This window comes from Rhyacophila brunnea, unplaced genomic scaffold (genome assembly GCF_057557595.1).
Source record: "Rhyacophila brunnea isolate RB1 unplaced genomic scaffold, BYU_Rbru_1.0 scaffold_14, whole genome shotgun sequence".
In the NCBI taxonomy this organism is placed as follows: Eukaryota; Metazoa; Arthropoda; class Insecta; order Trichoptera; family Rhyacophilidae; genus Rhyacophila; species Rhyacophila brunnea.
Window position 1 is genome coordinate 7,887,268 of NW_028232796.1, and position 27,133 is coordinate 7,914,400.

At 30.9% G+C, this 27,133-nt stretch overlaps 3 protein-coding genes across 3 annotated transcripts; 2 read left to right on the forward strand and 1 right to left on the reverse strand.

The window, feature by feature from the left end:
• The first annotated feature begins 2,999 nt into the window (after positions 1–2,999).
• Positions 3,000–6,303, forward strand: LOC147075578 (uncharacterized). Its single transcript, XM_085941880.1, has 4 exons — positions 3,000–3,223; positions 3,642–3,858; positions 5,441–5,602; positions 5,827–6,303. The coding sequence occupies exons 1-4, from the start codon at positions 3,153–3,155 to the stop codon at positions 6,301–6,303; spliced, it is 927 nt and encodes a 308-aa protein (XP_085798006.1). The 5' UTR covers positions 3,000–3,152.
• Positions 6,304–9,394: 3,091 nt separating this feature from the next.
• LOC147075579 (nuclear receptor-binding factor 2) lies at positions 9,395–10,506 on the reverse strand. The gene is made up of 2 exons (XM_085941881.1): positions 10,396–10,506; positions 9,395–10,292 (listed from the first exon to the last, which is right to left on the reverse strand). Exons 1-2 carry the CDS (start codon positions 10,417–10,419, stop codon positions 9,405–9,407), a joined length of 912 nt encoding a protein of 303 aa, XP_085798007.1. The 5' UTR covers positions 10,420–10,506; the 3' UTR covers positions 9,395–9,404.
• Positions 10,507–11,274: 768 nt separating this feature from the next.
• On the forward strand, positions 11,275–16,641 carry LOC147075580 (protein D2-like). The gene is made up of 4 exons (XM_085941773.1): positions 11,275–11,582; positions 11,708–11,800; positions 13,792–13,840; positions 15,862–16,641. Exons 1-4 carry the CDS (start codon positions 11,340–11,342, stop codon positions 16,062–16,064), a joined length of 588 nt encoding a protein of 195 aa, XP_085797899.1. The 5' UTR covers positions 11,275–11,339; the 3' UTR covers positions 16,065–16,641.
• Positions 16,642–27,133: the final 10,492 nt, after the last annotated feature.

Below are 27,133 nucleotides of genomic sequence, written 5' to 3' on the forward strand. Positions count from 1 at the left end.
TTAATTTCTAATTACTACGTGTACGCGGTCGCCGAAGTGGGGAAGCGCTTTTGTGAGATTGGGGAACTATAATACCTATCAACATAATAATACCTACAATCGAATCGAATCGAATGGTAAAACTGATATATCTAGGTATGTAGATTATATTATTATATAAACAATTGCTATAAAATATCAAAATATAAATGTGATCTAATCATTTAATTGCATCCATAAGAATAAAGTAAATACATAAATACGCCATGAACACTTTTCGTGTTAATAATATTATCCAAGGAAGTACTAGTTATAAAATATATTTAGAAATACGCTAAAAATGCCTTTGAATAAAAAGAATATTAACAAATAATGCTTTTAAACCTCTATAGTCTATGCATTTATGTTACAAGTCGTATTATGTTTCTTTTTCTTTCTGAAATAATATGAGAAAACGTGGTTGTTTTACGAAAACCATTTCGTATATTATTATTATTGTTTCGCAATTCTTTTCCGCAATCTATTTTTGAAATTCCAGTATCGGAAATAAACTCGGCAAATTTTTTTTAGAAGGAATAATACTCAATAGTAACATTCTGTTCGGAAACTTTATTGACAGGGCCGTACTTGCAATCTTATTGTGGCGGGTGCACAACATTCGAGGGGTAGTTAAAAATGGTAATATGAAATAAAATATTTTTATTTTCTACGTACTAATAGAAATTTACATCTACTCATTTAATAGATTTAATTTAATTTTTAGCATTTATTTTTGAAATATGGATTATTGTTAAGTAATTTTATAGAGTCGATAATAATTATTGATTTTTTTTGTATAACTGTGTGATTTTATTATACTTATCTATGTAAATTGAAGTTCATAATATTGTGTCTTAATGCTTTCAATATACCATCCTTAATAATATCATCTCTTCATTAAGTAATCTGCACGTAAAACAATTTAGTGAATAGGTACATTTATGATTCATTCTTTTATACGGTTATGGCATTTTGTTAATATTTTGTAGCAGAAATTACGTGTAAAGTAAAGCCTAATTTAATTAATTAAATAAATTGACTGTACCTAGAACAATAATAATAATTCTTTAGTTGTAGTATAATATTGTTTAACGTTCGTCATCCGGAAAGATGTAAAAGTAATTAAATTTATCTCATTATATTATGAAAATAAAGTTGGAAATATACCTGTATTTGGATGAATATCAAATTCGCTTAAGTCCACTATGAATAAATTATTGCTTCAAAGTTTTTTAAAACGATTGATTCTTACATAGCAATTTAATATATTGTGTGTAAAACAAATGAACTAAAATCCATATTTTTCATCAAAAAATGGCTTGACTATTTTTTATTAATGTCAAAGTCCAGGTCATAGGGTGAATCAGCCATACACCAATATGACACTTAGTCATCCACCATTTTTGTTTTGACGGTGTAAATAAAATGCCTATGTATTTTTCAAATTCGCTTAAATCCACTAGACCATATTATGTTTTGTATCAAAGATGCTTAAGTCCATATTAAAAACTTGGAATATTTTAAAACTATTAAAAATAAAACCAAAAATTTGCTGATTTGTTGTTAAAGTAGTTGTATAAAATTATATTTTTTTATCATTAGTAGGTAAGTATACGACAAATTGCTATAAATTAAACATGCTAGATAACATCCAAAATTTTCTGAGGAGTGACCTAAGTGAATTAATTCATTTTTATTGCCACATATCTTAATGGAGTCTTCCACAACGAGTGTGAAAATAATGACAATAATATTGTTAAAAAGTTCCCATGTTTTAATGATATAATATGTGCCAATTCAAAATCAAAATGCACTACTTAGTCATTTGTATTAATTTTAATACAATATTGTACACAACTATAACCATTCATTCTTATAACAGAGTCTTCTAAAAGTAGGTATATACTACATATATTATTATACATTTATTACCCTGTAATTTAATTTTTCGAGGCTTTTAGAGCTGGGCAAAAAATCTTGATCCGCGCCTTTCTTCAATATCATATTATTATTCGACCATGTAAGCACAAAATACATACCTAGCAGCCATATAAAACATAACCCATATAGCTCCAATCCAATCTGTATGAAATTACCTTTATTTTCAAATATGGTATAAAAATATTACTTTTAAAAAATATTCCTGAAAGGCGGGAAAATTGAGTTTGGACGTGTAGGTATTCTTTGAATATTATCATGTTTGTTTTATTGATTCGAAAGATACCTATCTAAAATAATTATTGTTTCTGATAAGACTGCGATTGGATTGTTTAGAAGGAGGTCACTGAATATAATATTATATATAATAGTAACGCCACTGTGAATTTTCTTCCTATATTGTAAAATTTATATAAAATATCTTCGCATATTGCTGACATAATAATACTATATCAATTACTAACCCTTCTTGTGATTCAAAGGTGTCAGGAAAATGTGAACTTTGATAGTTTTTAAGGCTGTTTTTGGCAGATACATCACTGAAACAATTTATTGCTATTAAATAATAATCTGTATCATAAAGAAAAAGGATGGGTTTCCCTCCATATATTTGAATGATATCTAGGGCTAAAAGTAGACTGGGTACTTAGACAATAGATACTACTACCTTGTACCTGGGTACTAAAGTTTACCTATAATGTGATATATTTGTTGTGCTAGCTTTAAATAAATTCCTACAAAAATAGCCTTAAACTAAAAACAAATTCCCTATCAAAAGGTACAATTTTTTTTAATATTTATAAAATCTATACTTACATTTAAAATATTTGTTATAGAGAAAACTTGAAAAAAAATACTTTAAAAATAGTGATTAGAATCTTACAAAAGAAATTTAAAAAAAAACACTATTAAGATAGTATTATTGTAAGTCTTCCGCGTGGGCCTTTAATAGGGCTTATATGTCAGGGCGAGGCCAGCGCGAAGCAGTTTAGTCGTTTTATTTATTGTGTGACGTTTTATCTAGAATATTATTTTCTATGGTCACTTCTGTCAGTTTTTTAAACAATGGAAAGTCGGAAAGTCTATTCCAGCAATATCTATTGACATAATAATAATATCTGAATAGTCTCCAATATTATTGTGTATTTATTACCAAGGTAGTAATAGAATACTTTGGTCAAAATAACCTATTTACTATGGTCGTATGTTGCTGTGTTCGAGGTTGTTCAAACGATTGGAGACCAAATAGCAATATACAATTTCACAGGTAAAACAATGTTTACAAACATTATTTTGATTCAAACATGTTTTTTTTTAATTTGTGTTTTATGATATCAAGCGGTTATGAAATTCTAAGAGAAAAATGCTGTCACAAAAATTTATTATCCTTTGAAATGATAGCAATCCTAGTGACAAGATCAAAAATGTAAAAAAAGGGTATAATATCTTGTGGTTACTATCTTTTTATATGGCGTTGAGCTATGGACCCTCACTTAAGTTATGAGTAATGCTTTAAGAGCTTTCTAAAAGTGGTTGATGTGCTGAAGAATTTAAAAAATACTGAAAGAAAAAAATCACTGAATAATTCCTTTTAAAACATACAGAATTCATACTCCCGAATGACAATAAATTACACACATCGTCTTATTTCCATTGTTCATATATCAGTATATTATTATTTACAGATTTCCTTTGAAGAATGAATCTCTCCTTAAAGAATGGCTGACAGCACTAGGCAGAACTGGATTCATACCAAAGACGCATACCAGAATCTGCAGTGGACATTTTGTGGAAAAAGACTATTGCCACCCTGGAAGTAGGAAACTTCTTAAACCGTCAGCGATTCCGACTGTTGTAGTACCATCGCTTTCTAGGAATCGGGAAGATAACCAAATACAAAAAGTAAAACATTTATTTTTTACAAGAACTATGCATTTAGAGATCAAGGAGAGTTTCTGTTGAATTTATTCAACAAGAAAATATTAAGCTTTAGAAACGTTGACCATTTTACCAACAGAATTCATAACCAAAATGAGAGATTGACAAAAATCCATTATGCACAATAAAAGTACAGTAGAACCTCGATATAACGGACAAAATATCCGGTCAAATGTGAAAATTGCTAAAAACATTCAGTTAATGTTATACCTGTTTAAATCCAAGTGTCACTACCTGTAACAATGTTCTGCGCATGATAATCATGTCATACCTCTCGCACTCGAATTCGAGTCATAATGCCGTCCTGTTCCGTAGCACTGACATTTGCAACGTTGGCCGCTAATTCACATAGCTGCACAGCAGTTTAATTCGTTGGTTAAATGGACACATTTATTACGCCATTCAATAAGTTTAAATTGTAAATTACAATCAAATACATCTTCGTAATCCTACCCTAATAATATGTGATGTAAGTGCGAACATTAATTCCAGAAAACGTTTGAAATTGACATTTTTATATAACGGACACCACCTCACCTGCATTAGTCCGTTATATATCGAGGTTCTACTGTACACATACATTATTTTGGTCATTTTTTGATAACTCCACCAAAAAAAACTATTACCATGACCCACAGATTCAGACTCCACAGTCCTGTCATAACTTATTTTCTTTTTATATGACGTGCCACTGTTTATTATGGCTTAATTTCTTAGAACGGTGAAATGCATCAGTACCTATTGTATTATAGTATGCAATTTCAAACTCTCCTCCAAAAACTTTCAGCGAAAACCATAAAATTCATGATTCACCACCAGAATTTTGTAATCTACAAAAAGTTACTGCAGATCGTAATAAATTTATTAACAGCAGCTGCATCATAAAATTTACAAAAATTAAATATGTGAGATGAGCTATTCGGCCGACAGTTAACCTTGAATGAGTTGTCATAAGCATTTTCACATTCTCAATAAGATTTAAACATTCTATGTAAAATTGATTCTGACGAAGAACATATTTATTTATGTAGTGCAAATGTGATTTTTAAATAAATACAATGCAATTTCAACAAAATCTTGGGAATTTTCTAAACCTGTAAAAATTGTATGGAAATAATTGATTTATTAAATAGTATTTCACTTAACAGGAATGTATGTCAACCGTAAAACGACATATTAGCACAACCCCCAACCACAAATCGGAGCATGTAGCAGTCTTCATGGTCATTTCAGGGATTACCTGCAGTTGCATCATCCAGTCGCGGTTGTTTTGATCGCACGATGGATTTATTCTCTTCGAAATATTCCCATGTTTCAATTGTCCCTGAAATGTTAAATTGCTACTTTTTGTGATTTGTGTTTGTATTATTGCTGTCGTAACGGACGGGCCTTGTTTGATCTTCAATGTATAGTGTTTATTGTTAAAAATCAATAATTGATATATCGGTTTCAAAAAATTTATTTATTATAACTAAATAATTACTAACATAAATAAATGTTACTATCAATATATTCTCACTAAGTATAAATACATTAATTTTTACAGGATATCCTTCAGACAGTGGATATGAATGACATATTAAAACCTCTGGATATGTCATCATTGTATCATCAAAACGATAATATGAAGGATAAGAATCTAGTCAATGGAGCATATAATAATTTTAACAGTTGTAAGGAAGTCAATTACAATAATATTAATTCTGAGGTATGTGCTCAATTTTTATCAAATCTTTTATTGTAATCTTATGAAGCTTTGTAACGTTTAATCACCATGTTGATCCGCTATTTTGTATAAGGTAATATTTTTATTTACCAGTGAGAATGTCAAACATTCTTCACATACAATCATAGAAAAATAATATAAATTTACATCAGGTTATTTTTGGGGGTTTGTTGGGATATCTGCCAATAATATTTTGAAAATTTCAGATGTTCAATGGACATAAACAACCAAATGAAGGTCCAAAATATAATTTTGACAATACAACACAAATAACGGATGTTCAACAGGAACATTTGACAAACAAAGGTCTGATGCGTCGTAAAATAAAAATTCTCCAACAGAAATTAAAAAGACGAGATGAAAAAATTTATAAGATGAGACGGATTATACTGCATTTGAGAAAAGAAGAAAGAGCGTCAGAGAAGTTCAAATACATCGTTAACAAACATTTCAATGGATTTTCAGCTGAATTATTTCGACATCAATACAAAAATAACAAGGTCAAACCGAAGCAGAGAAGATACAGTGATATTATGAAGAAGTTTGCATTAAAGTTATATTTTTACTCGCCGAGGGCGTATAAGTTTGTAAGGAACAATTTGCAATTACCGCATTGTGCGACATTGCGGAAGAAACAAGCGAATTCGACCGAGATTACGCCAGATAATTCAGAATCCTGCTAATTACTACAAAACCACGGTCTGAATCGGTTTTTAAGTGTACCCATTTTTTTTCTAGTCATTGTTTAAAAAAAATGTACAAATAAAGTAATTTATCAAAACAATAGATTAATTTTTTTACGTATATAAAAATATATTTGATACTGGATGAAATAGAAAGCATATCAACTGTAGAAAGGAAAACAGACTTAACTCTCAGTTTTTTTATAATACGGTTTATTGGATTTACAACATTATTTGGACAACGTGTATTTAATACACGTTGTCACCAAAGGATGTAAGCTGCAAACGCCGATTTATTTATATTTACCTGGCAATTTTTAAGAAAAGAAGGAATTGAAGCGGGAAAACGACTTAAACCATATTTGTTGGTTTTTCTTTAATTAACTCACTAATAATTAATATCAGACTACAAATATCATAACCAAATTATTAATTATCATGCACTTCAAGGCTATTTTGTATTTTAGCTTTGACCGAAAACCATAACAAAACATTTTTGTGCCTCTTGTAAAATTTGATTTGTGTGGTTTATATCCTTTTCTCCTTACTACAGTCGATGGTATACATACTACCCTTTGTTTATTAATAGTATTACATATATAATCTGTCTTTTTCATGTAGCCATCCTGGAATCAGAAAATTTGAGTTAATTGTACAAATTTTATCACTGTTCAATCCCTTATCGAACAGAAGTACAACTGCCAAATCCAAATGAAATTTTACTCTGGCCTTATATGATACACATTATGCACTGGCGTAGACTAGTAAATACTTACTATAGTTTAGCTGTAGCTCTCAAAACATATTCATTTTAACTTGAAACAACTATCATACATTTTACTAAATAATTCTATCTTTACTGATAACTCTAATATTTTATGGCTTGATTTAGTGAGGCTAAAATCTATGGTTTCATTAATCTCAAAACTATGATTTTTTTACATACCAGTGTTGTTCCAGGATGGTGGTGTAATTGTAAAGAAACAATCTACCAACTGAATATCAAAACTCATTTTTTTATACACCTAAGCATTTTTTGTATGCTTTTACATTAAATAACACAAATTACATCCATACGCACAAGATTTATTGAATGACTGTTTAAATTATCATAGTACAATACTCAATTAATATTAAGTATCAAAGAAAATTATAGTAAATCCACTATTCTTAATACTTACTTGCGTTTATACATCCAATCTTAAAATATGGTAATAAAATGATCAATTATTTATGAAACAGTTTAAATAGGTAACACAACAAAATAGACATATTTGAATATTTTTTACCAATAAATTGATGTTTTATAAAACAAAAAAAAATTGAAACTAAAGAGATGCCAATACTACTGAAAAAAGATTAATTCTTATGTAGTTAACAAAATAATTTTTATTGTCTCTTCATTGAAGTGAGTTTCGGTGTGGAAAAGACATTTCCATATTCAAATACAAAAAGACTTATTTACAAATAACATGGCAAATAGTAAAATGTAAAATTGTGATTCTTAACAACATATTTTATTACACACGCACTTACAATAACATACAGTTAATTATATTTACATCATTAGGATTTGTACTTGAACATTTTTAACAATAATTATTTCAAAAATAATTTAACCAATATTATAATTATGTCACAACATTAAGAAAAGTCTTAACATGATCAAAAATACATACAATATAATATTATAGTAATAATAAACATACATAATATTATTAATAGCAATTTAATATTCAGGCCAAACTTTATGCATTACGAGAGAGATAAGTTTTAATTTTATGTAAAATCACAATAATTAAATTTAAACACAGATCTGATGGTACTGCAATATTGAGATGGCGTATTGGTAGAAAGATAATTGATAAATATAATTTGTTAATTGATATTTGATTAGAAAACCATGACATCACTGGCTAGATGGAGCGGGCAGAGATCTCAAAGCTTTTGGTATCATTTATTTATTGTTGACACACCTATATAATGAAATGACGCTTCCTGTGTTAAAGAACCAACTGAAATATTATAGAGAAACATTGATAATATTAAAAGAAAATGGCCGATTGTAATATGAGAGTTATAGGTATGTTTAAATCCATACTCATTTAGTGCTAACAACGCGTTTGGGGTAGTTGGGCATTAGATATAATTAACATGTTATTTAAATGTGGTAATTAAAAGGTCAGCAGTGATTGTGTTGAAAGAAAATACTGGTGTCGAAGAAATGCTTATATAATTTTATTACGGAAAGAATGATCCTTGTCACTAATAATAATTGTGAATATGTAGTCAAATAATGCTAGATTAGATGCGACTTTAAAATACCTACCTAACTGTGTTTAGACATAAAAATAATAAAAAGAATGACAAATGTAATCCATGACGACTAATTAAAATACATATTTGAAATGTCGATTTCATTAACAATTTTAAATTTAAATCTATACTTTTGTGCATTCATTGTCTACGATTGCCTACAAAATTTAGGTTGATTCTTATGACACAGGGACACATCGTGTATAGGGTGCCAAGTATTTAATATAAAATAGATAAATAAATCAAGTGGTTTTCTATTGGTAACATATTGTTATAGAGGATTTACTCATCTTCTATGAGTATTTTCCGAATATCTACACCTAATTATGACGAATCCATAATAATAATAATGAATTAAGTCCGTAAATTCCCCATTGTCGTTCAACAATTTTACATCTGGCAACTAAATAAAAATATTATAATGGGGGTGTAGCTTCAAAATTCAGTTCACAGAATGATGTAGAAAGTATGAATTTGGAATAGTATTGTAATCTATAGATAAATTGAAATTGTAATTCCATGGAATTATAATTTGAATTTAGAACCCAGCATCGATGCATATGGATACAAACTAATCTGGAGAATGGCCAAAAATGGAACTACGAATTACCATAGGACGCCATATTGAAAAACGTCATCCGAATGTTAGATTTTGCCAGTTACGAGTCGTGATTGGGTAGTTTTCGACAGTGGCCCCCACATCTCATTCTCCAGATAAGTTTGTAGGTCTGTACATATTATGACGCATTGCATTGTGAACTTTGTTATTTACTTTACAGATGTTGTCAATATGCTGAATCTTCATCATCATCGTCATCGTCTTTTATTTTAATTTGACTAATGAGAGTGTCAAAGTCGAAATCGGGCATTTCGAGAGGTGCCAATGGCGGCAATTCTCTCGTATCACTCAAAGTATCTGGGCTTAGTTCTCCGCACGGTGAAAATACAAACGGCGAAGAACTACCACCATTTGAATCGGTGATAATTCCGAGAGGAACGTGTTGATTCAAACGAGGGCTCGGCTGTGGGCTGCTTTTGACTCCTAAAATATTTTTTTGCTCGCCTTCTAAATGAGCTACCTGACTTCGGAGGCTGGCAACTTCCTGATTACTGGCTTCTAACTGTGTCACGAGCTGGCTTATCAACTTACGCAACTGTTGCGTCAAAATTTGTAATTCTTCGATGACCATGTTTTCATTTTTGGGCTCTTTTGCTCCGGATATCAACAAGTTTTCATTGATTATATGACACTGTACTAAACCTCGTCCTATGGAATCCTGCGACTCTAGGCTGTCCATGTCGGCAGCGTTGTAGCGCTTTATTAGTATTTCCATAATCGAATCGGCTTCATCCATTTTTTCAGCGATAGCTACTTGAAGATTGTTAGAAGTATTATCTTTATAGGCGTCAGTATTGAATTGTTTCGCCATTTTTAACTTTTGTCTTTCAATTTCTCGTTTCCACTTTTCGTGTTGTTCCTTTTTAGAAATGGCTATAGCCTTCTGTTTGATGTGATAATCGCACTGCAGTTGAATCGATTCAATGGCTTTTACAGACAATGTCATTTTTAGAGCGTCTCTGAGTAAGTCGGCGGCTCGTTCGTGGCATTGTATGGCTTCATCGTATTTTCTAAATCGCATACTAGCCTCAGCTCTTCTGTGTTGTTGATGAGCCTGTCAAAGGTCAAACAATTTATAAACAATTGCGCATTTATGCAATCCCGTAAAGATGAATATTATAAAAACATCGCCCCAACGTTAACAAACATTATCTTACCGCGTTTAGAGGAGAGTTATCCATGAAACAACAAAACTATTAATCAGATAATATTTAATAATAACAAAGAGAATAATGTCAAAAGAACTGTCACTTTGTTGCCAGTGTTGACATTATTCAATTATAAATTTAATATTCACGGTAGCCAGTGCTGCCATCTTTTCAAAGTGGAAATAGTATGGAGCCTCTAAAATTATAGTATTTGGGGAAAAAGTATAGTACGTGTTGTCATATTCTGTTGAAATGTATAAGTTTTTTGTTTCTCAGAAAAAAAAAACGGAGAATTTGAGAAACTCCGAGACCCATTTTTATTTAGGTACCTTTTCCGACCATTTAATTAAAAACCAAAGTCAAGAGATTTTTTTACGTTTTTCGAGCAAATTTATTCCCAAGTTCTCCAAATCTTCTTATATTGCGAAATTATAGTACTTTGCACTTATTTATCGAACGAAAATATCGAAATTTTAGTAGGTACTTTTTACATATTTTTTCCGATTTTCAAAATTATAGTATTTTGGGCGTAGGTACCATATCTGTTTTATATCGTACATAGTACGCGGATCAAAATTATAGTACAATACTATAATTATAGTACGGTTGGCAGCACTGATGGTGACTGACAAGTAGGTACAAGTTTATAGAACTAGAAGAATACATATTTTTTGACATACGTATTCACATTAATGAACTGTAAATATTTATTATAAATCAACATGGTTTTTTTTATGCATATTATTGAATTGTGTCGGTAATGGATAATAATTTCAAGGTGATCGTAGTTTATGGTCTTAATCCAAGCATAGAGCAAATACACAAAGAGCGCGCAATACGAATCGTATAAAATTTCATAACTTGCATAATACGTTCCATATAATATTCAGTCTTTTGACGAACGTTGATAAAGGAACTTCTACATTTAAAGTCGTCACATAACAGTAAACGCCATGTCGAACGAGTGGGCTATAGTTTTGCTAATATGTTTTGCTAATATTATTGCAATTCACGGAGAGGAAGTTTGTGAAAAAATAGATGCCAACACAATATTGGAAAGTAATTGTACATTAGTAAAGGGGCTTATAATTAAAAGCAGAAGCGGTACGTTGTTGAATGATACAAATTGCAATGTACTTTTGCCAAAACGAGTTTTTGCGAAGGAGCCTGAAGTGAAATTTCCTGCAGCCAAAGCGGTGAGTAAAAATAAAATAATATTTCATTTAACATTTCAACAAAATCATACTATTCATATTATAAATGTTCTTGCTCTTTTTTTGGTTCATGGAAGTATTCCCTAATTATTTTTTTATTACCGCAGGATAAACACTACACTCTGTTGATGCTTGATCCTGATGCGAAAAATCACAAACCCGGAGACTTTTATCTTCACATGATTAAACAAAACATTCCGGTGAGTTTTTTTTATATCAATTTGTATATTTTTATATATTGTGTTGAAGATAGGTACATTATAATATTAAATCAATACGTACTATTAATATAAAATTAAATAGATTGATTGTAATTTATCATTATTAATAATCGCGAAACGGGTTTGCGGTAAATTTTCCTTTTTTTGCATTTATAAATAAATTTTGACTCATTTTGAAAGGTGAAAATAACTGGATACACGTCATTTATTTGGTAAAAATACCAAACACAAATTTACGTGTTTAAAAAAAATGATGGTTTCCATTGTGGGGATATTAAAATATATGTTAAATTAATATTGTTTTTCTAAAATATATTATTAAGATCTCAGTTAATTTTAATAAAATGCCCAATGCCGCAGTGTTTATTTAAATTTGATAATAATTGCCTTATTATTTTTAAATTTGAATTAATTTGATTGATCAATCTAATTAAAATTATTTGACCGGAATAGAATTGCTTGATTTAGATTTTAATTTCAACCGATTCCTTTAGCATTGACGAAATATTATTATTATTACCGGTTTATGCAATATATGTATTCAAATAGCATTTTAAATTAAATTTGTAAGTACTCATTATGATAATTATTATTTTATAATGTTAAAGTTAAACCATGTTTTAACGAAATCTCAAGGACTTATACAAAAGTAATTTATGTAAAATTAGAAAAAGTTGACTTATAAAATATATTATCCAACTGCATACATAAATAGGCTTATTATTTGATTTTTATGCGGCTCCATCGAAGCAAAAGTTCGTATCGAATATGTTGTAGACTTGTGGTAGTGTTTTTTTTATGTTTGTTTGAGATTGTTATACTCGATATACTAGTGATACAATACAAATACAATATTGCCTGGAATAGCTTGTTAGTAAAGAAGCATAAAAACTTGTATGGTCAAGACAACTTTCACCCGAATTTCGTAACTGCAGCAGGTAATTAAAAAAAATATACACAAATTACATCACACGTCTTGATGATTCGTTTGACATATTATTTTAATTTTTATTATTTTGATTTTCTTGAGCCGCTTTTGAATTAGTTTAATACACGCGTGATTGTATTGGGCACTCAGTAACAAACTAGTTAGCTATGTAGTTAGGAAACTGATAGCCTTGAATAATAAATTTAACTGGCCAGAATATATAAATAGTAAACACATAATAATGTGTATGTATATATATATCGTTACCTTAATACTACAACTAGATAACTCTAATTTGATCATTGTTGGGAAAATGAAATTTAAACTTTACTTGATTAACATAAATCTAGGCTAAAATTATTATTTATAATAACAATGGAAAATTGTGCTTGTCTAATTGGGAACAATTAATTAATAATGTTCAATTGTATGAACAAGTATTGTAGATATATTATTTTATTTATTTAATGCATTTATGGTTCTAAAGTTATCTAATATTTTCAAACACAAAATTAATACAGTTCCCATTAACTGCTGACTTACTTAGTTTTATCGTAATGTAGAGAAGGAAATATAGAATAATATTCAATAGCTAACTCAAAAACAGTGAAAATCTAGTTGTAGTATTGAGGTGTTGATATTATAATATATCCATAATATTAATAATATAACACTGCCACAAACAAATAATAATATTGGTAAACTGTTTGCAAACTATGTAAATCGTATTAATTATGTTTAATACTATCTACTATGGCCACAATAATGAAGCTCAATTCGGTTTAATAAGAAGGATACTAAGTTAAAAACATTTACACTTTCTTTAATGTCTTTTAAGTGACTTATAAAACACTTTGTGTTGAAATTTTTCATTACATTACATTATTAACATGAAGATTTCGTAATTCCGTCACTGAATATCCCCAGTAGCACTTCGCTGTACCTATTGTAAATACTTTTCAAAATAGTGTATATAACATTAAGATATATTATCCACAAACAAAAACAAAGAGATCCCCAATATAATTTATTTCATTTACAGGGTGCATCGTTGACCAAGGGAGACATCTCTACTGGTTCAGATGTTCAAAGTAAGATTTTTATTACCATTTGATCAAAAGAAAAGAAAAAATATTACCTATAAAAATATTTATAAATATACATACTTATATTATAATATATTATACAATACTAGTTACCAATATAATTTACACAGCATCACGGCCAACCCGCGACTCTATTAGTTGTAATTGTTACAATAAGTGCTATGTTTTAAGAGCAACTCTCTTGGCTGTGTTAACTTTTAGAGTGAAATAGACAGCTTATACGGCTATTGTAACAATTGTAACACCTCAATACAAAATGATAAATATGGTAAACTACCCTCGATAGCCGCTGATAGCAGTCTTGTGTATAGGAATATATGCGTTGGTAAACGATATATTGTCCCCACTATGGCCCCCACAAGGGGGGGCTGACAGGGCTCTAGCCTAGGGGCCCGGGCTCAGGGGGGGGGCGGCGTGACAGGTCGACCAGATAAATGAGATAAATACACATCTTAATTTTGCTCTAATAGCAAAAAAGTCGCCTGCGGCGCTAGTTTACTTCGGACTTATTACCATTTTAAAATATATGGTTGTTGGGACGTGTTGAGTAGTACTGTGTTAAAAAATCGCTAAATTATACTGAATTTTATTTGACCTCGAACACCATTTGAAAAACAATACTGGAGAGCGTCAGACTGCCTTTAACCATAGCAATAGGTAGGGGGCCCGCCCAAGACCCTGGCCTGGGGGCCCGCTTCAAGATGTGGAGGCTATGGTACCCACCACCCTCCCACTGGGTACCTAATATATACTTACATTAATTTACATTGGAAGTGGATAGCTTTTCCTGACGCATGGATATTTTGAAAAATTTAACATAATATATGATTGCACTCATTATGACGATGAGCATAATAAATATTAAGTATTAAAAATAGATCGCGATATAATGAATTCGTAATCGCCGGGGTCACGATAAACAAGGATTACATGTACCTACATGAACGATGCTGTGATAAATAAAGTTTAAAGTTTCAAATATTTTTATTTAATAAATTGATAATTTTTAATGAAAAAAATATTAAAAATAATAATATGTACTTATATAGTTATGACGCGTCGTAAACCTCGACATTTGCATATTCTATTCCAAAAGTTTAAAGATTGTTATTCCATTTGACGATCTGAGCTCGGGCACATATTGAAAAATCTAATAAGTACACTTATTTTTATAATACAATATGCCTACATAAAATTCCATAAATATGATAATATTCTCGGAAAATAATTATCGAGTGTTCTGGTTTGTAAAATTTTAGATTTCGTGTGACAAAAACACTGTGAAGTAAACATATTTTTACATTGAAAGCATTTTGTTTTGTAAATGATTTAACGAATAGGTAATAAGTTTTTAATAATCCATTTAAATGTGGTCCCGAGTCATTTTATGCATTGCGTAATATGAATTTTATGACACAAATCGTCATTTTACGATTGTTTATAAAATTATTTTATGACCAATCATTCAATTTGAATTAAATTATCTATGTAGGTAGGTAGGTACTTACAGAAAAATTGCTTGCGACATAATATTAGTGGTTTACTGCATAGGATTTAATTATTTTTGTTAGGCTGTTGTTTCTTGTGGCTAACATCACACTTTTACATACTGACCCCTGAGAATAACAATATGGTTCTTAATAATTCTTCAGATAAAATAATATGATGATCTTTTGCTACTGGTCAGATGGAACCTTGTAATATAAACTAAAGTGTGAAGTTAGCACAATCTCATTTTCAATAAAGAGTAACAAGGTTCTGTGTACAGTTGACACCTCGTTTCGCTATTCTTGTTAAATAATTGTTGCAGTTGGAACTATGTGTAATCTCTATCTCCATATTTAAAAGCTAGATGTCATTGGTATGTAAGAAAAAAATAAAGTATACTGTATTTTGGAACCGCTTCCACCAAAAAAGTATATTTGCATAAAATTGTTGGATGGAACCTTGTTATTCTTAGGGGTCGATACATGCAAAATTTATTGAAAATAAATGTTTATTTACAGAATTTAAGGGCCCCGGACCCCCAGTTGGTACTGGCGACCACCACTACATATTCATAGCATACGAGCAGAAAGATGCGACACTGAAATTGGAAACTCCTGCCAATCGAACCAATTTCAAATTGTCAGAATGGATTAAAAATCTGCCCCTCTGTGGTCCAACGGCGTCAGTACAATTCAGAACAAGATTCGAGCTTGAATATTAACGAAGCTCATGAAATATTCATGGAAGATAATATTTTATACATTGTATATTTACATTAAATTAATGATTTGAATAGAGTCGAAATATTATTACCAAAATAGAAATAGATGTAACATTTTTTTTAAACGTGTACTGCCATCTAATAACAAATAGCATAACATTTCACTTTTTCAAATATCAACCTTGATTCTAAAAAGCATTACATAATATTATTACAACAGATGTCATTAAAAGTAATGTTTCAAGTCATATTAATTATTTATTATATTAATATTATTATCAATATTCTTCACATTCAAGTCTAAAGTCAGCTCAGCTAATACAAGTAATGTGATTTTTGTTTTAAGTTTATAATAAATAAAATAGATTACAGTTATTTCAGTTTCATGGAAATTATCATTGCATTGTTGATGTTCTGTATTTTTAGAGAAACGAATAAAAATAGTTAATTCACCAAAAGAGTTTTTTTAAATTTAATCCTTATTATTTGTTTATAAGTTTGCTAGAATATTTTTTAACACTCTTCTAACATAAAACAATAATTAATTATTGAAATAATTAATACCTACAATGTATGGAAATAATATATTTTTTTCTCAAGATTTATAATTAATATTATTGATATTATAGCAGATAATATTAATTTATTGTACCTAAATGTATTCTGCAATCTCTGCAGAAAGAACATTACAATTATTTACTGATTTATACGAATTATATTACGATGGCTTTCGTACTACCATCTATTTGTAAATAGTTAAAGCTTTTACTATATTATTGTCAATAATATATTTCTTCGATAAGCACTACGTATGCAGACCGTTAGATGCCACTATTATAAATTTTTCCATGATAATATTTCATTTCCAATTTTGTACCAGATATTGAATTATTTATTTTTTAATTCAAAAAATGACTGGCCTATAACGAATGTCTGAATAATCAAATTTGCTAGTTATAATACTACTTTATAAAATAAAATCATTTAATTATTAAGGAGGATCCTATATTCAAACAGAGGACCTAGCGGAAAAATACGATGCTTGCAATTTGTGATTTTTTTTGATAATTTACAATTTCAACTGTATTTATTAATAAATATATATCTGAAAACATTAAAAAGATTTTTTTTATTTCAAAAATAAACTTAAAATAATTGTAAAAAAATGTAATAAAATGTGAATTCGTTGCAGGGTCACATCTTATTATTACGTTATATTTTATGGTCATATTTATTACTGAAATTTAGTTTATTAAGTTTAAAATTTTTTGACGTTTAGATTTTTGACTAATTTATCGTTTTATTTTGTATTTGTTATGTTATATTTATTTTAAAAAACATCGATTTTTGTAAAACATATAAATGTGTATAACTTGAAATCGTTTTTATTGCTGCTGGCCTTTCATCCGGAGGCTCCAGGTTCGTCCTCGGTGAGGTCACACTATATGTATGTGATTTTCTCAAGGCCTGTGTGTTTGTCATTGTTTCTCTTCTATTACTAATTGCACTATTGTTACACTACACCACCGTCATTGGGCTTCATGGCATGTTGTAGTGTTAACAAAGAATATTAGAATAAGAAAGAATTATATACTCACATTATGATTTTGATGATAGATAATAAAATATAGTAGGTATTATGACATTTCAATTTCAATTTATTTTTAACATATTGTGGACATAACAAATTATAAGTTTAAGACGTTCACAACATGACACTATTATAAAGAAAAAATGTAATTAAAACGATAAAAATGAAAACATAAAAAGGGAACATAATATAAACATACAAAAGCAATGAAAATACAATAATTATACATCTATATAGAAGTATGTACACCGAGTTTGCTAAGGAGACTATTTTAAGAATTTTTAAAATAGCGTCCACCTAAACTCACCCTCACGCAAGTGGAATATATCAAATTTGGTTGAACATAGTTATCGCCCTCCCAATTGGCATTACCAGTGGCAGGTTTGTTTTGCACCTTGGGAGAATAAACAACTGATGCTCTCTATTTCTAAGATAGTAAGTTATCAGGACATTTGACACATTTGAAATTATTATCAGAAAGCAACATTATTTGGAATAAAAATTTACTTTAAATATTTCAAATAAAGAACGTTTGCCTAGGAACGTATTTTACAACGTTTTTATTAGCTCGTATTCTTGTTTGGCCGGTGGCTGTTTGTCCAGTACAAATCTTGCAATCGATTTTTAACTAACTTCCCGACTAGCTAGACTTTTAGAATATACCAGAACACGATGCCAATGCATTCTTTCAAATACTTTTAGCCATCTTTAAGTAGAATTGAATTCATTTTCAGCTAATTCTGTTTTGTATGGAAAAGTTATTTCAGGAAAATCCGTAAAAAGTTAAAGACTATTATTGGTTGCTAAGGGTGGGGGGGGGGCGTTACCATGGAAATAAAAATGAAATGTCAAAATGATATTTCAGTATTCTATATTTGTTTGTTTGTTTTTTATTTACTTAATAATATCAAGTACAAGTTTGAGCATATTGAGCTTTTTATCTTGTAATTATTTATTACTTTGTCATAGATGACGTAATATTCCACATTGTATTAATAATTATAATACAGGTAATAATTGCCTACTTAATTAAAGAAAATGATATAGGTAGATACGCCCGCGAAAGCGTTACCTTGGTAACGACGCCAAGAGGCGCCATCTGCGTGCTGACATTTCATATCGCATCGAGTTCCGCGCACCTACTTAATAACCGGGGGGCTGGGGAAATATTAAAAGCCTCTTCTATCTCTAGTAAATAGCAGACACATATTATTTTGATATCACTGTAGTCAAGGAAACGCATCTTCTGAAAACAGGGCTGTGCCAGGAATTAAATCCTATATTTTTTTGTCTCAATAAAAATAAAAAGAAAATACGTCGAACTCGGTTATTACGATCACGGACATAGCGAGATCTCGGATGGAATGAGGAAATATTCGTTGACATTTTAGTTTATGATTTTCTCCATACATTTATTCACTTTTATAACGAACTACTGATCGGATATACCGAGCAAAAATATGGTCAAAAATTTTCTTTAAACTGTTAATGTGTTGATCGTTTAAAAACATGTTCGACCCTAAGCAATAAAATCCGACCGTAGACCGATGCCGCCGGGATCGGATTATGCTTACGACACTAGTTAAGTGTCTAAAGTCCCTAATTGGTGTTTTCGCCGACAACGTATCCACGCATATGGTTGAAATTTCATGTAAAAAATCCAAGCTGAAGTCAGTAGGTACCTACCAGCGTTCATTACAATAAACAACTTCTTTTGTAGTTTATGAATGCCTTAGTATGAATTTTGAAGGATAATGAATTTTGTAGTGTATCTGTGTTATGTGACCGCTCATTTATACTCAATACCTATTCTCTGATATAACGAGTAATGCTAATAACGAGCAAATTCGACAACCAATTTCGACTGTACTACTATTTAAATCGATTGAGAATCATTATGATTTTATAGGTCAAGCGACGTATTCGCGAAATTGCTATCACACACACAGTTTGCATGTTTCAAACTACTTTGTATAAGATGGAGGGAATATTCGAAACGCTTACGTGACATATCCAAACTGCTCAATGCATACAGAAAGAGGACGTCACCGCACTCCAGGTTTGCAACAAACTAGTGAAATATTTACCTTTCATTATCTCAGAAAATAAATCGACGGCAAATTTTTTATATTCCTATTTGAAAACTGACCAAAAAGATAGGTAAGCGGTATCAGGGGCGTCCGCCGAAAAATAAAAACTCAAGCAGGGGCAAACTGAGCGCATATCCCGCCAGACTTAATGGGGTCTGCGTTGTTAGATTACTACACTGCATTTTATTTAAGTGGTCGTACCGGTCGCAAAATTGACGCGCTCGCCGTGAATAAATACTAATATTTCTAAAAAAACATTAAATTGAAATTCGTAACACTGACTGAATATTATTAACAATTAAGGACAAACATTATAAATACTTATTATTAAGCGATTATTGTTAATTAGGGGGGTTACTTGTAAATTATACTAATGCAGCTCACCACATCACAGTTCACAATGAGCTGTTGTACTGAAAACAGATGGCTGTATAGCATTGAGATCACGTTGGTATTTATATTAAAAAAATTACAGATCACAATTATGTGTTGTAAAACACGTAGGCACCTCTATAAGTAACTAAACTATACCGGTCCAGCGCATCTATTATATACACAAGACAGCTTTTGGTCGCTATCTAGGGTAGGAAAGTATCCAAGTATTAGCACTTATTGTAACAATTATAATAAGTTAGTTGTAATTGTTACGTTAAGGTGTATGTTTGAACAGCATATCTCTTGGCTGTGATAAATTTTAGAGTGAGATAGACAGTTTTGACAGTTAATATTTCGATACTTTCCTACTCTAGTTAGCTGCCGTAAAGGCCGAAAACAGTCTTGTGTATAGAATATATTATGCGCTGGTTGTTATTATATGGTGTGAAGTGGAATGAACACTTTATAATATTAGCAATTGTGTATCTATTTTAATTTGTAATGTTTTCCTACTAATTATTGACAAGTGCACCTCATTAGGTACTTATAAAAAAAAATACTTGTGTTTGTAACGTACCTACGCTTCTTTCATGGAGAAATACTCCACGAACAACGCAATATTAAGGCTACATGGCCATAGTACAACTACTGTACGTGCCGAAGTCTAATACTGGATCTATCATTCATGATGGGACAAGTTTTTTAAGGAGGTCATCAATATAGCGTAAACTCTAGCATAAAATGGAGTATTTTTCACATCGCGTTTGGCCATAAAAATGTAAAAAAACGCTACATTTGTGTGATAAATACATTTACTGGGAATGACATAATATCCATTTAAAATGTATGTAAGTAATAATAAAATTGAGGCGTCTAATTCCAAAAAGCGATAAGTCCACATTTGGTCAAAATCGATAAAAAAATACGCACGTATTCTTTGTATAATTTTGCACAATATGTATTGATCTATAAATTCCAAAACGCGACAAAACCCTACGAAAAAAAATTTAAGTCTCGATTTATTACAAAAAGCCCGTGTTTCATATTATTTAAAGCTTGGTTGATTTTGCGCGTGTTTAAGTCAGCCAATAAGGGAACGTTCAATATTGGAAATGGCGTCTCCCATGCTGTAGCATCCGGTAAACTCATGACAGTGCCACGGAAATATGTGCCTTATGCGGAATAAATTAAAAAGTTAGGTTCAAGTAGCGCTACGTCCAATTTTATTTTGCCTATATTTATTACATTTAAGATTTTATAGGCTGAAACAAATTGCCATTTGGTTCTAATTTCGACATAGAATACAATGGAAAAAATAGTCTCACATTAAAACAAATAGTTGAAGCTTGAAACATAAAAACGTTGTTTCCCGCAAATATCGAATTTTGGACTTGTCGCTTTTTGTAATTAGACGGCTCAATTATTGAAAGAGATATTGTTGTGGTAGCCCTGATTGATAAGATAAGAAACGGAAAAGCCGGCGCTTGCGTGGGAGAAATGCGTTAGATTTCGCCTTTCCGAAAACACCTGTTGCTTGAGCCCCGTAAACATCGCGTGGGGGCGACAAATTAATGTCAAACCGTATATCCGATTCTACAGAAGATTTAAACCTCTACCACTATTTTTTTTAGAATAATTTTTCTTGGTGAAACAACATTGATATTGTGTTATAGTCCATGACAGTTAGTTGGCAACATTCTTCTAGGATTTCACGCTCTTTTGTTTTTTTTCTATTAATAAAGAAGGTCTGTTACCGAAAGTTGAGGCGATCACAATATATACGAAAGATTGTGTGTATTTTTGAAGAATACAGTATTATTTGACAGGCTGTTCCTTTTTTGATTAGTTCGATTTTTTTTCCAAAATCAAAAAAAAGAATCTCCTTTTTTAAAAGTCGATTAAAAATTTGAAACACCTGTTTGTAAACAATGAGTCTGTGTGAGTATTCTGGTCGCCTCAACTTTCGGTAAGAGACCTCTAAGATCTTTTTATATCTTGTCAAATAAAAGAATATAAATCGGTAACATCATAATAATAGTTAAATTCTATACGATACATTATTATATAACAATGAATGTAATATTAAACTAGGTAAATAAAATATCTCCCTAGTATCTCCTCCAGTCTCATAGATACCATAACTTACTGTAGGTACCCTAAACAGCAACCACATTACCTCTGTATGCTTATTTGTTGTTGCAAGTAAATAGCTGAGCAGCACTCAGATACTTCTTAGTAGGAAGGCTGACATAGCTCTGACCTGGGGGCCTGGGCATAGAGGGGGACCCGGCGTGGCGGGTCGACCAGTTAAGTGAAAAAACACACCATACATTTTTTCTACTAGTAAAAAAGTGCGAATAGCGCTATGTTAATAGTTATTAACATATTAAAAATATGTGGCTTGTGATGTAATTTGATATAATGATTTATATATTAAATGATAATGCACGTGTAGAATTTTATTTATTAATTAATTAAAATTTATTTCCTGAGTTACAAAATGGCTTTTTATCCAATATGGCGAAGGGTTGCATGTTACTTGGTTAACACAAAAGGAGATCGCGATCAGTGCTTCATAATATTATGCTAAGTGCCGACAACTCAATAATCAACTGGATTTATTTAAAAATCGCTAAAATACATGGAATACCCTTAACCCTGGGGTTTCGTGGAAACCACGTGGGGAAACAACACTACTGTAGAAAATCACACTACCCTTAACCTTAGCGATGGGTAAGGGGCCCCGCCATGGCCCCCATATCCTGAAGCGGGTCCCCAGGCCAGGATATTTGTCGGCCCCCCTACCTATCGCTAGGCTTAAAAACAGTGTGACGCTCTACAAAAACTTTTTCCGAATGGTATTCCAGGTAAAATTAAGGGTACATATTCAGTGTATTTTTAGCGATTTTTTGTATTTTTCAATAAATCCACTTGAATTTTCACACAATTGTTTTACACAAATTTTCGAATATCGACATACAATAATCAAAATTTGACCATTAGAGCAAATTTGTGATGTGTGTTTATCTCATTTATAAGGTAGTCGGGCCACGCGGGGCCCCCTCAGACCCCTGTCAGCCCCCCCCTTTTGGGGGCCATGGGGCCCGCCATAGATCCTGTCATCGAGGCCCGCTTCAGGATGTGGGGGCCATGTATGTTACTGTATTTAAAGTAGAGGGTCCCCAGGCCTAAATCTTGAAGCCCATGTTAGCCACCATAGTGCGAAAGTATTGGGGCATAGATACGAAGATGTGTTTGATTCAATTCGAATTCACTGAGTGTCGTTGTGTTTTGGGTATGTCGATGCAACCAGCGCTAATGAATTTTTAGGTTAGTTATCAGTTACACTGTGGGGGTGACTTCTTACAGAATGGACCTGTGTGTCCCTGATAACTATCTTAGAAATAGAGACCATCGTTGTTTATTCTCCCAAGGTGCAGAACCAACCTGCCACTGGTAATGCCAATTGGGAGGGCGTTAACTATGTTCAACGAAATTGCTTCAGGTGTTGATATATTCCACCTACGTGAGAATGAGTTTAGGTGGACGTTGTTTAATAAATTCCTAAAATAGGGTCTGCTTAACTCATCCGGTATATTTCCTTGTACCTATCTAATTTATTTACCCATCTATCTCTTTTTTTATGTAATACTGTTATATATTATATATCTTTGTTTCTAAATGTCATGTTGTGAACGTCTTAAACTTATAATTTGTAATGTCCACAATATGTTAAAAAATAAATAAATTTTAATTGAAATAAGGGGGTCTTTCAAGTGTGTGATAATTAAATATAATTTACGCGCCAATAATTATTAGTAGCATATTATGGTATTTGTAATACTGTAAAATGTATCCGGCACACATACATAATATATGAAGGGGGTAAACTATGTCCGGTATATATATTTTTTGTTTTATTTTATTAATAAGTATTATCCCAAAACCGTTTAGTGATTGCATTATTAATTCAGGCAAATGCACACAAAAAAGTGTTTTTTTAAATGGCCACGCGCCATCTTTGGCGTCGATAATAAGAATAATAATTGTGGTATTTCCGGTTTTATTGTGCCGTTCGTTTTTTACCAAATGCAGACATACTTTAAAACTCAGATCAAGTTGTTTATTCAAACAAACTGAATAAAATTATTATTTCGTATGGGTGTCGGAGATCGTCAGACGGCGCCAGGCGACTGATTTCGAAACGTACATACAGATGGCAGTAACGGTGCTGTAATTTTCATTTCGAATTGCTGCAAAATTGATAGTATTTTATTAAACTTTAGATAATACTCGTAATATTATGTACCTAGTAAGCGCACAGAATATAATATAATAATTTATAATTAATCTATTACGGAGATTATATTATACTTATTCCATTTTCAGCAGGTATCTAGAACCACACCAAACACTTATCGTCCCTTTCTTTCTTCGGAACATCTCCAGATAATCCTTAACATAAGCCGCATTGTAATATTAAAAACAAAATTTAACTATTACCCAAAATACCTACGCAGTTTTACGACCTTTATTAGTGGCGCTACAGCCCGGTGAGGGGCCTGGCCGCCTCCAATATTGTTCTTCACAGCCTCCTACATCTACTTAACTAACATCTATATTATGATTGTACTATATATAAAAACTTTCCAGTAAAGTTTGACGCTTAATTTATTGAATGTATTAAAATCAAATACGCCTTAGATAGTCTAGCTCAGTGGTTCCTAAACTTTTTCGAGTCACGGTATATTATTATTTTTTTTGTAGCGCTCTGAATGATACATAAGAACCTTTTCGTCACACGAATCCTGATCCAGTGGGTTACCTACGTGTACTAGTTTTTATGCGTATATCGATGCTTGAAAGAACTACTTGCCTGTTCAAGAAATGTCTTCATCATGACCGTCAACGAGAACAATTATTATTACATACTAATTGTGTTTGAAAATGGTGGAAGATACTATATTGCCCTTTTAACAACGTTGTAGACGGGGAATTACCTACGTACTTGCTAAATATGATGTCTTCTGACTTTTAGACTACAGTATGTAGCATATCTAAGTGAAAGTCAAAACGATGGTAAGTATCCATACAGCACAAATAAAAGTCTCAAGATAAGACCGTTCTTCAACTGATGCGAAACCCAAACGATAGATAGACCTACTCTCAAGCCTGTTTTGAACTAATGATTATAAATATAATTAATTTATTTTTAATACTGTAATATCAGGAAAAATCCGGAAAGTAGAGTACCTACCTATATGCTTCATAGCTTTGCACTCCGGCGCTAGGATGAAAATGATGTACTTACCTAATAGGTAGGTATATCTATTATAAAAATATTTGTTTTACATAATATATTATCTAATTATTAATTATTTATTTATTACTAGATAATATATTAATACAATTAATATCATTTGATCTAATTTTGTGCGAGGTAATCAAACAAAGAGGCGTATGAGTGTAGTAAAAAGTGCAGAAAAAATTCAAAGTTGTTATAAAACGTATACTTTACGCAGCACGAAGCCATAACCTAACCATATGGCCACTAAATAATGTCAATTACAATATATTGCGGTAGATTTCTCAATGGTTAGGAAGCTCTGGCTTAGTTTAATAGAAACGATACTAATACGTTTGTTATTTTGTGATAATATTATAAATCTCTAATAAACGATGAATTTAATGATTATAAAACCAGACAAGTGTGGGATTAACAGGTGTCATATAAATGACGCTGAAATGAACATCCCAAGTTTTAATGAACGATTTATGTGGGTAGTTTTGTTCGCTAAAGGTTCATCATCATTACTATTTGCATATTAAACAGTGTTCAATATCACAACTGGATACCAGTTTCCCATGAAAATTATATGTTATAAAAATTCAAATCGCTCCATATAACATAATTATTACAACTAGGGATTTCAATCCCGAAAAAAATAAAAACGAAAATATAACACAAAAATACTTTTAATAACAAATAACTACATTAGAAATAAACTGAGTTTGAATGAAGTTTGATTTATACCCATGTGTAAGTTGCCGATTCATTTTATTTTTTCACATCAAATTAATAAAAATGAGAAATATTGGAAAAAAAACAATGCTTCACACTATTAACCTAATTATTAGGAAATTCATTCTTTAATTAATATATTCCTAATATATTAATTAAAGTGGAATAAGTACTATAAAAAAAAATGCGTTTTATTAAATAAAAACAACAAGATATAAGAATATTTAAAATCGATTATGATTTTGTTTTTGAGTTTAAAAAGACTAACCAACACCATCTGTAATATGTATTCTTAATTCAACGAAAACAAATAAATATAACTGAAGAAGGGTGCACTATTTTTGTCGAATCGCCCATAGTATACCTAAACTATTATGGTTTGGTTTAGGCAGGGTTGAATTGAATTTTAAAAATTAACCAATTTATGTGATATTTTTTTTTATACAATCATTTAAATACGTGTGTAATGTGTTTTTTCGGAATTTCGCCGTCCCCTGAATCCTGTCGCCTTGGTGTTTCGCACCCTAAATACCTCCGCTTGACGCGTCCTTATCGAGAAGTATTGTGCGCAATTTTTATGTAGTCCTTATTCCACTTTTAAAAGTGGAATAAGTACTACACAAAAATTGCGTTTTATTAAATAAAAACAACAATACAATGCAGTTCCACCATGAATTGACAGTATACAAACACAAGACAAATAAAAGAAATTAAAGTATTGTGTGATTGTTGGATCGCGTGAATTAAGCAATCAGTAGGTACCTCAGCTTTGTGGATGATCGCATGGCTACGGCAACTAGACGAGGCCAGTAACCGTGGGGCTACTATGACATCAATGGTAACGATGGTGAAGGTTACAATTACAATTATTGTACTACTATTGCAGATTTAAGATACTTAGATGTTGGTAAAGTCTAAAAAAAATAAAATTATTATATTAGGTAATATTAATACTATCGACCGAAAGTACTTGATGGAATTTGAATTTAAA

What these genes read in the sequence shown, in the direction of transcription:
- LOC147075580 (XM_085941773.1), top strand. Translation starts at nt 11,340, where the DNA reads ATGTCGAACGAGTGGGCTATAGTTTTGCTAATATGTTTTGCTAATATT. An exon ending in AATTTCCTGCAGCCAAAGCG is followed by an intron (nt 11,583 to 11,707) that starts GTGAGTAAAAAT and finishes TTATTACCGCAG; the next exon opens with GATAAACACTACACTCTGTT. An exon ending in TGATTAAACAAAACATTCCG is followed by an intron (nt 11,801 to 13,791) that starts GTGAGTTTTTTT and finishes TTTCATTTACAG; the next exon opens with GGTGCATCGTTGACCAAGGG.
- LOC147075579 (XM_085941881.1), bottom strand. Translation starts at nt 10,419, where the DNA reads ATGGATAACTCTCCTCTAAACGCG. An exon ending in ATAACTCTCCTCTAAACGCG is followed by an intron (nt 10,293 to 10,395) that starts GTAAGATAATGT and finishes GACCTTTGACAG; the next exon opens with GCTCATCAACAACACAGAAG.
- LOC147075578 (XM_085941880.1), top strand. Translation starts at nt 3,153, where the DNA reads ATGGTCGTATGTTGCTGTGTTCGAGGTTGTTCAAACGATTGGAGACCA. An exon ending in AGCAATATACAATTTCACAG is followed by an intron (nt 3,224 to 3,641) that starts GTAAAACAATGT and finishes TATTATTTACAG; the next exon opens with ATTTCCTTTGAAGAATGAAT. An exon ending in ACAATAATATTAATTCTGAG is followed by an intron (nt 5,603 to 5,826) that starts GTATGTGCTCAA and finishes TGAAAATTTCAG; the next exon opens with ATGTTCAATGGACATAAACA.